The sequence below is a fragment of the Poecilia reticulata genome, linkage group LG6, assembly GCF_000633615.1.
Source record: "Poecilia reticulata strain Guanapo linkage group LG6, Guppy_female_1.0+MT, whole genome shotgun sequence".
Lineage (NCBI taxonomy): Eukaryota > Metazoa > Chordata > Actinopteri > Cyprinodontiformes > Poeciliidae > Poecilia > Poecilia reticulata.
Window position 1 is genome coordinate 5,731,779 of NC_024336.1, and position 10,483 is coordinate 5,742,261.

A 10,483-nucleotide genomic window follows, 5' to 3' on the forward strand; every position below is an offset into this window, starting at 1 on the left:
TACCTCAAAGGAAAATGTCAAGGTACGCACCGTGCACACAGTTGCAGGTGCTACTGTTGCTTAGGTTACACAGCATATCAGAATAGCAAAGTATGAAAAATATTGCCAAAAATCTGTCCAACTTCAGAGCATCCAAAACAAGAAGGAACGGTTAATTTAAAAAAGCTAATTTTTTCCCCAGAAAAGCAGGAATGAAAAAGAAAAAATCTCAATGAAAGTACAAAGCTACACCAATGTGCTGCCACCATGAGCAACACAATTCTAAAATGGTGGTTCAAGTCCACCATTCAAAAGGGGTTTTTCTATCCAGCCATCATGGTATGAAATTCTTTCTCCTTTTGCCAAGTCTTTACATCGTAAAGTAATTTTAGTCTCAGGTTATAGGGAAAGATGAAATTGTTTAGATGATTGATGATTCAGTGGAAGCCAGCAAAAAGACAAAGTATTTTGAGTCTCATCTTATTCTCAATGTCTTCCAACATCCAAAACCAGAAAAAGAATCGAGAACAACCGTTGATCTTTTCTTCTCACTTCTCCCCTCAAAATAAGAGCCTCCATTCTGGTGTGAAAGATATTCATTTGAGTCCACCACAAAGGCCCTCCTGAACATACAGAATGTCACAAAAACAAAAACGCATAACGTGTAAAACACATAAAAAGACAAACATAGCAACAACAAGAAACAAAACAAATGAAATACGGGAACAGGTTGAAACTGAAAGACTCTCCGGACCAACTACTACAGAACTGTCCACCTGAGGAGGACAACCCTATTGTAGCRGGAAAACCCGGAAGAGTGGGCAAAGAAACTGGGGGACGGCCATGATGAGGTGGCTGAGCCAACTCCACCGGGTCCACTGGTAACACATGAGCTGGCTTCAAAAGGTCCACCAAAATACTCTTTTGATTACTCCCCAACTCCACCAAAAAATCCTTAGGTCCCCTCTCCAAAACACACAAACAGAAACTACCCAGGCATTCCCTGTTACTATCAAAGACTGGCCCAGGACCAACTCAGCTGGTGAAAACTGCAGGTCTTATTTAGGAGGCCCAATAAATCCCAAGGCAGGTGATCCATGCAGCCATTATCAACCAATGAGGCCTGCAATGCAGCTTTGATTATGCTGTGCAGCCTCTCACAAAGACCATTAGCCTGCAGGTGGTAGGCAGCAGTATGGTGGAGTTTAATCCCAAGGCTCTCTGCCAGTGCAGTCCACAACTCTTGAGGTGAACTGGGTACCCCTGTTGGAGGTCAAATCCAATGGCACACCAAATCGGGACACTCAGGAGGAGATAAATACCACATCAACTGAAGTGGTTGACGACAGCAGAACCGCCTCTGGCCACCGAGTAGTTCTGTCCACCATCTGGCCTCCATCATCAGGAAATGGCAAAAGCATAGCATTAGCCAAGGTCTTTTTTGCAGCAGCTTATCCCTACACCCTCCGGGGTCCACTTTATCCATTGGTCCACTTTTTTTGCCTCCAAGTGCTTTGCACAAAGGGCATAAAATGAGCTGCTCATGAGATGAAACAGTTATAAAGTTCACCATCCCCAAAAACTCCTGCAGGAGTTTCACTGAGGGAGGGCTGGGAAAAGCTTCAGCCTTGGCAGGTAGGAGAAACGTCCTTTGAGACAACACTGTGTGTCCCTGGACCTCAACAGCAGGCAGTCCGAACTGGCATTGGGTTCACAATCAAGTCGTGCTAACTGAGCGAACAAACAACTGACAGAGGTGCACCATGTGTTCTGCTGCGTGAATGAARATGGAGAAATGCAGCACTTCGCCTTTACTCCGAATGGCGATGATAGAAGCAGAGAACGACGTCCTTCTGCCGCTCTGTCACTGCAGACATGGCATCAACAATCTCCGACCCCCCCTTGAGTCACACCTAGTAAAAGTGCATGCACACTAGTAGCTGGAAGCCAGGGAACGATAATTGTTTGTCCGGAGCTGGTCAGTGTGGTGAGAACAGGTGGAAGCTGCCGTGTAAACAGGTGCGTGAAAAGAATGGAAACATCTCCCAAGCCAAGTGACCCATCAGCTCAGAGGCCTTATGATCCCCCAAGTTATTCAGAGACCACAAGCAATCAGTTTGCTCCACGTCTGACAGTTGGTAAAGCCGTAGCAGGTCCTCCTTAAGCACAATGTATTTTTAGTGCTGGTGGGCTCCACTGTAGACCCATCAGACGGCGGGTGGAAACAGAATCAAATGCAGCAACAGTCTAATCTGTGGTTATCCCCCCAATAAGAAACTGGGCCTCCACATGCTGGAACTATGGTTCCGGATTGTGCTGCCAGAATTCCGGAAGCTTGATAACATGAGCAAAAACAGCTAATGAAGCGGCAGAAGAAGATGAGACCATAGCAGTTGGAGTAACAGCTGCCTCGCAAGAAACTGGGTCTGAAATCACCGCTGGTGGAGAATTGGAGGCAGCATCTGGTGAGTTCTTGCTCAAAAATATGTTCAGATGTTCGGGTTCACTAATGTGGAAGTCAGCAGAAAGAGACGAAAAAGTGTTTTGAGTCTCACTTTATTCTCAATGTCTTCCAACACCCAAAAACCAGAAAAAGAATGAGGAACAGCCCTTGATCTTTTCTTCTCCTCCTCTCTCTCCTTCACAATAAGAGTCTACATGCTGCTGTGAAATACGGAAATACGTTTGTGTCCGCCACAATTCCAAAGTTGTAATCAGGATCTTTTCTGTACTGTTGAGATTACTGTGAGCTGTACCCACTGGCTTTGCAATTGACATGGCGCCGGCTCCGCTCCCATGCAGAAGAGCATGGGAGCGGACAAAGTGTTATAACGTAGATAGTGGAACTCAAGACATTACCCGAGACATTTTTTTTTGTGTGATTTTTTTGCCTTACATGCCAACACTGAGGAAAAGACAACAGGCAAGAACATTCTCCAATAAGTCCTACATCAGGCCTATAAGGTTCTTAATGGGAAACAATGGAGATATCAACATTAATGTTTACTCTGAGTAGAAAGTTTGAACATTATTAACATGACAACCTTTTTTATGATCAGTCGTTAAACAGTCATTAAAACCCAGTGACACCTACTGATAGATGATGGTTTTCTGTGTCCTCCTTTGCAGTTGGCAGCTTTGTTGTGTGTTGGTTGGATTGGTTTATAGGACTGACCCGTGGCTCTGTACATAGCCTGAACCCAGAGCGCTCTGTCCTGTTCGTCATCACAGGCGAACGTCACCAGGTCACCCTCCTTAACAGCATTAAAAAACACCTGGCCTCCTTGCAGACCTAAAAATTGCAAAAACAAAAAAGAAATGAGGAAAATATTGAGTAAGCTTGATGAGCTAGTTGTATAAGCAAAGCATAGGCCAGATAATGTTTCTCTTATCACCATAGATTTTCTCACCATAGATGATCTTTTAAACCTCTAAAGATTTATTCCTCCAAAGAGGCGTCAATACGATGCGCTGTTATGGCTTTATAAACTGAGTTACACTGTATCACAACTTGCATTAAATTTGAATGTAGGTAATTAAGATTTTAACTGTCTTTATTTGATTGCACATTTGTTGAAATAAACTGGATGATGGTATAATGGATGGAGCTGTTAAAGTTGTTCAGCAATGGGAGCCAACAGTATTGTCACAAGATGATAAGATGAAGGAAGCTATGAAAAAAAGCACAATTTACAGAAGTGGCTAGGGTTGCCACCTTTCAGAAATCAAAATAAGGGACGATCACCACGGCGTGTCGTCCTACTCTCATGTGGTGGGACGTCTGCCGACTTTTATGGCGCTGTTTTTTGTTTTTAAAAAGTTAGAGTACACCAAAATTGTACTCTTGTCAAAGTAGCATACCTTAAACACGTTTAATTAAGCAAGTTTAAAAAGTATTTGGTAAACTACTCAAGTACTGAGTAACTGATCATAACACCTTATTTAACATTCAAAATGTATCCGCAGACAGCCAAAAGTATAAAGTTATGTGAACATCCTGGTGTGATGAAACTCTAACCATTCGTTGTTTAACTCACATCCAGGCTGACAAGGACACTGTAATGTTGTTTCGTCCTACTCTGAACACCAGCATCCCAGATGGACTTCATATACAAGAGGTATTGTTTAAGGTGAAAAGGGGCAACTCAGCCATGGTCCCAGTGTCTGGGTCTTAATGTCACTTTAAAACCACTTCTCATTCTGGGCCGTAAAAGCAGTATATCCAGCCGCTTTGCAATCCGTAGAGAACCAACAAACTAAGAATATGACAAGTAAAGCAGATGTTAAAGTTTCATCACCTGCCAGGAGTGACAAGTGATATTCGGGATCCTCCTGTACAGTTGGATCATTTAACTGGTGAGCAGCATCTTGTAGTGAAAACAATGCTCAGCGAGGAGTGTAAGGCTTTTGCCAAAGATGAAAATTATGTTGGTTGTATTCCCAGTCTCTGCATGCACATTACTCTCCAAGATCAAAAGATCTACATTAGTGTGCCTAAAACCACTGTACCAGGAAGTAAAAACCTGCCTGCAGGACCTGATAAACAGAGGCTGGGTTAAAAAATCAAAGCCATCCTATTCTTTGCCAATAGTCTGTGTGTGAAAAAAATCAGGCGAGCTCAGACTTTGTGTAGACTATCGAGAACTTAATCRCAAAATCAGTACCTGACAGACATCCTATTCCCAGAATAAAAGACATGCTGGACAGCCTTACAGGTAGCTCCTGGTTTACAGTATTGGACCAGGGACCAGCCTTTCTCTGGCTGAATGGCTGATTATAAACCTGCAGTGGTGAAGTCATCTGTTTGTACACCTTGAAAAAAACTTTACCAAAGGGTAGCAAAATATATATAATATCTTTAGATATTTCATTGGAGTCTGTAAGCCTCTTCTGAAGTCTGTACACAAAAAAACCTGAGTTATTTTGAGGGAAGAATACATTTACACTGTTATATAAGCTGCACACAGACTGCTTTTCATTGTGATAGTGTCATTTTGTCAGTGTTGTCCCATGAAAAGATATACTTAAATGTCTTTTGTGATGCACTCTATATTAAGTATGATTTGAAATAAATCTTATTTCCTAATTTAATTGCTTGAAATTGAGCCTCTGTTTCTTTAAAAACTCCTGCTCTTTCTGAACCTCTGTCTTCAAATCAGATGAGACAATAACAGTTGATCATCCTAGCTTCAGTTGCATTTAAGGTGCCTAACATCACTCCATTAATCCTCAAATATCATTTTTACCAGTGTTCACTGAGAAGTAGCTCCTATGATGAGCTCAGCAGATGCACAGTTCTTCCAGGTGTTTGCTAATTTCTGCTGGCTAGTCTGAAGGATCAGAGTGGGAGCGGTGTGGGGAGGGCTGATCTGTGAGGGGGAAGTTTGGTAGATTGGAAAGTGCAGGAGGAGTTGCAACTAGAAAAGAGGGGGAGCCATTTTGCTCAGCTGAATGGTTGCCATCGAGATTAAAGCATTTGTCAAAACAGGCATGAAACAATCAAGAGAACACTCCAGGGGTCTCATGCATAAAAGAGTGCACAGTTCTATTTCATACAGGCTTCGTGGAAGCTGCCCTGGAGAGAGGATGCGCTCTCCGAGGCCGGGAGAGCGATCAGGAGCCACCCACAGATAGGCCAGCGTTTCTGGGTCTGACAGCTGAACGGGAGCACCTAAAGAGGCTCGGTCTCCCTCAGGGTGTGGTGCACACCATTCAGGGCGCACGAGCCACTTCTACCACAGCGTTATATGCTTCAAAATGGTCAGTCTTTCAATACTGGTGTGCAGGACACTACATGGAGCCCATTTCATGGCCTTTAGGCTGCGTGCTGTCATTTCTCCAGAATCTTAGCTTTCAGCACCATTAAAAAGTATGCTGCAGTTATTTCCTCCTGCTATGAGGGTTTTTGGTGACAGAATGGTCAACCACCCGCTGATGAAGCAGTTTCTGAGAGGTGTGCTCAGAAGCAGACAGGTGTCACACCCACTTGCTCCTCCCTGGGATTTAACACTGGTCCTGCACGCTCTGGTTGAAGCTCCATTTGAGCCTTTAGCYCAGGCTGCTCTTAAGTTCCTATCTTTTAAAACTGCTCTGCTGTTGGCCCTTATGTCTGCAAAGAGATTGAGCAATTTTTCCGTTCTCTCTGTTGCTCCTTCTTGTCTCAGAGAAAAACTCAGAGTTATGACAGAAAAATTATTTTTGTTACGTGATGATATTGTCTCACTCTTGCATGTAACATAGGGTGACATGATGTTTTTCAATCACAATTTGTGTCTTCTGTTGTAAATTGGTTAAAACGGCCAGGTTTTTCCCGTGTTGTGTCCGTTTTACACTGAGTGGCCTTTTCTGCTGCATCATAATGCATGATTCAGCTGATGTTTATTATCATTCTGTCCAAACTGCTGTATAATAAGTTGCCTGTTCTGTTCATCGTTAAACCGCTACAGTTCATAACGTTTATTGTTCCGTTCACAGCAGCAGGTCTGTTTGTCTCAACCTTTCTAACCAGATGTTATTCTCCTCTCTGGTTTTCTGCTGTATGGGAAGCCGGGAGTGCATAATTACACACTCTAGGCTGAGACTGTTTATGTGTGATGCTTCATGATGGTGGTCTGGATGGACCCAGTGATACATAGACTACATCCTGCTTCGCCTTTAACCCACTAGCAATAGCCTTAAACACACATCCTTTTATTTTTATTTTCTTTATTTTGTGAGCATGTTAGGTTATTGTCTGAGGATAAATGTGGTTCAGTTTCAACGTTTGTGTCTACCTGTCTGAGGTTGGCAGTAGTCCACAGTGTAGCCCTCCAACTGCATCAGTTCCTGAGGCTCAGCTTTCCTCTCTCTGTAGCTGCACATTGCAAATGTGTACTGACTCACCTAAAGGAAACAAACACATAGTTATAGTTGGCACCTCCAAAATGAGCATGATCAATTATCAATACATCTCAYCTTTCTCTCTTTTTTGACAAATTCTTTGGTACTAAAGTAGTAGAAAGCAAAGGTTCTACCAGCACTGGCACAATAATATCAAACATGATGATATTTTTCAATAATTCAGACAAAAAGTTCACACATCATATTTTTCTCATTTTGTCACATCAAATATCTAAACTTCACATTTCATACAACTTTAATAACATCTCTTACTTCAGAGGACTATGGGTTGAGCTATAAAAAACAGCTGTTGCACAGGGCTGGGGGAAAAACTGCTAGTGCACCTAAAGTTTCTAGAAAGTGTTTCATTTCAGTACATTGTAAATGCAAGCCACACTTTTTAAACATATACTACTTATCTTGTACTTTACAATTATGACCTACATATAGAGTAACATGACAACAGGTGAAAAAAATCAGTGTATGAATACTTTTTACAACCAGCAATAAATCATGAATATACATTAGGTTTTTCTTCTCCTTTTTGTTTTTAACACTTATTTGTATATACTTAGCCTGGTCGTTGCCTTCCTGTGCTATTCCGCTCAGTTCAAATGTCACTTCACAGCTCAGTCTTGGACTTTTCCCCTTCACATAGATTTTCTCTGGTAGATTTTCTAGTGGACCAGTCAGTGAACAGGAAGAAATGTTGTGAATGTTGAAGATRAWTTTCTGCGTTTTTTAGAATTGTAGTGTGCCTGTAGTTTTGTCAATGCCAGTGGAGGCAGTGAAGGAAGCTGTTCTGTGTTGGCCACGCTTCCAAGTATTGAATTCACATCAACAGCTTTTTTCAGTGCTGCGCTGACTAGCGATAGTCTTAAAGGGCGAAGCCTATGACATTGCCTCATTTAGCTCAGCTCTTCTGTCTTCGCAGTGAAGGACGGCTGTTTACAGTGCAGCCAATATCCACTAAACTTCATAGCATCAAACTGGAGCATTATATACACCACAGACAAATGTTAGTGACTGAGTCAAATTTAAATCCTCAACACTGTCCACACCTCCAGAAAGCAATTGTTTGTCAACAGCTGAGGGCCCAGACCCTCTGGATGAAGCAAAGTGTAAAATAAGGTGCTGGTTTTTACCAGGCTAGAATATATTGTAAATGTATCGGTGAATGTAGATCCTCAGTCCAAAGACTTGATCTTTTTAGCCTTTGAAGGAGTTTCAATTAGAGTAAACCAAGCAGCCACATTTCACAAAAACATGAAATGATTTTTCACTTATTTTCTCTTGACCTACAAAGATCCCAAGTTAGTGCTCAGAAAGTAAATGAAAGTTCAAGAAAAGTATAGTACAGATTAAATAATTTAATCTTGAGTTTAGATTAGGTGAGAAATCTATGAGACTACTAAGAGGAGATTTTTTTTCATTTCTTTTGTTTGATTTTCTTTCATCTGACCAATTTTTAGTAAATAAGGAACAAAAGAAGGTTTCAAACAGATTTTACTGGTGGAGAATGTTTGTCAAAAGGGCTTTACAGTAAGACCTGACTAAAAACTACACTCTGATTAGGAAAAAAACATCAGGTGAAATATAAACCCTGGTGTTTAGTTCTACATGTAAATATGGTTTTATATGGAGTCCATCCTCTGGAGCTCAAGGATCTCTGACCTGAGGTTCTGCACCTGCTAAATTCATGCAAACTTTGTCGCACTCGCAGGAGCATCTTACCTGAACAAGAAGAAAATATCTTTTTTTCCAGCGTTTCCAGACTCTGTGTCCTACAGCATACAGGTACCTGATGTACAAACAGAAAAAGATCATAAAGCACATAGTAGCTACCATGTTTCAACAATTCTAAAGAATCCTGTTTAATTTAATTAAAGTGAATTCAATCAAATGACACAATAGAAATCACTTTAATGCCAATATTGGAAGATGAAAATGCTGATTTCTTATTGCCATAGAATGCAAAACTGAGGCTTTTTTTTWAAAAAAAATCAAAATTCAAGAATACTTTATTGAGCCCAAAGATAAATTTAATTAAGAAGACTGAGTAAAGACACTGTTTTTCTGCAAGCATTCTCATAAAGAGCATGGTTAGGGTTATGAATAGCTTTCTTGATTTTATGAAGAATCCTTCTTTGCATTGTGTTCTGGGGAAATTCCATAGCCATCCATAGAACAGAATCAGATCCAAACCAGATCAGCCTTTTTAGGTCTCTGGCTCTGATGCTGCAATAGACGGCAGAAGAGACTAAACTCTCAACAATAGACTTGTAGAAGGTCTGCATCTCTAATGTGTTTTGTTCACATTAGAGATGAGATGATTGTTCCCACACCATGACACAAAGTGGTCCACCAGCTCTCTGTACTCAGCCTCAAGCCCATTGAAGGAGTTGAAGTGAAATCCAAGATGGCGCCGGTGTGTGTGGCTGATCGTCTGTCGTTCTCACGTTTGCTTATGTTTGTATTGTTACTGACGTGTGTCATCTACGGAACTGAGTCTCTGCTGGTGTACGATCGCAACACACTACTAGACCTCCAACCTTTGGTCCAGGATATGGAGTTATTCGACGTTGCTGGCCAACAATCCTTGCCCCCGCTCTGTCGGAGATTCCGAGTCACCTGTTCCGGGTTCCTGCGTTGCTTTCACGGAGGAGACGTCACCTAGTCGTCGTCGCGGTAGACGAAGCGGCCGGCTGGTGAAGCTGAAGTTTTATCTGACGCACTGCTCTGCTTTTACCCGATCATCGCATGGATCATTTCTAGACTCTCGGGTGCCTCGGCGTTTCTTGGATCCCCTTGATGTCTGCTTGGTGCCAGTGGTCGGGGTTGAAGCCCCTCTACTCCGCCGTCCCTGCCCTTCACGGCTCAAAATGTGCCGACGGTGTCTCCAAAACCTGAGACCGCTGTGCCGGGTTTCCTGACCCGTCGAAGCACATGATCCAGCTCCTGTCAGGATTGGCCTGGTAAACGCCAGGTCGCTTGTGAATAAAACTTTTATTCTTCGGGACTTTTTTAGTCACCAAAACCTGGATTTTCTGTGTGTGACTGAGACGTGGCTGAGTGTTGGTGAGTCCAGTTCTCTATCTGAGYTTTTACCGGCGGATTGTGCTTATTTTAATTCACCATGGGGATAGGAGGAGGCACAGCGACCGTTTACAAACAGGACTACAAATGTAAGCAGTGTTTTCTACAGACATCATTCCCCAGCTTTGAGTTTACGTCATTTGAGATGAGACACGTAAATCCAGTTTTCTGTCCTGTCGTTTACCGGCCCCCCAAATATAATAAGGATTTTATAAGCGACTTCTCTGACTTTTTAGCTGGGATTATAACTAACTATGAACATGTTCTTATTGTTGGAGACTTCAGTATACACGTGTGTTGTCCTGATAAGCCTCTGGTAAAGGACTTTTTAAGCCTTCTGGGCTCTTTTAACCTGGTACAGGCCGTATCTGGTCCTACACATGAGCACGAACACACACTGGACCTGGTTATTTCCTGCGGTCTGCCTGTGACTAACCTGGAAACCTGTGACTCTGTGTTCTCGGATCACCTGCCTGTTTTATTCAGTGTTAGTTTGACACCTACTGCAGTTAAAACTCGCTGCTGTTCG

The 10,483-nt window shown here is 42.3% G+C and overlaps 1 protein-coding gene across 6 annotated transcripts in view; it reads right to left on the minus strand.

The window, feature by feature from the left end:
• cadps2 (Ca++-dependent secretion activator 2) overlaps positions 1–10,483 on the minus strand; it is a 282,773-nt gene that overhangs the window by 177,502 nt on the left and 94,788 nt on the right. For all 6 annotated transcript variants that reach the window (XM_017305475.1, XM_008410955.2, XM_008410954.2 and 3 more), the window contains exons 9-11: positions 8,593–8,659; positions 6,753–6,861; positions 3,074–3,271 (exon numbers count right to left, since the gene is read on the minus strand). In XM_017305475.1, the coding sequence (XP_017160964.1) occupies positions 3,074–3,271; positions 6,753–6,861; positions 8,593–8,659 (374 nt within the window). The remainder of the gene's footprint in view (positions 1–3,073; positions 3,272–6,752; positions 6,862–8,592; positions 8,660–10,483) is intronic.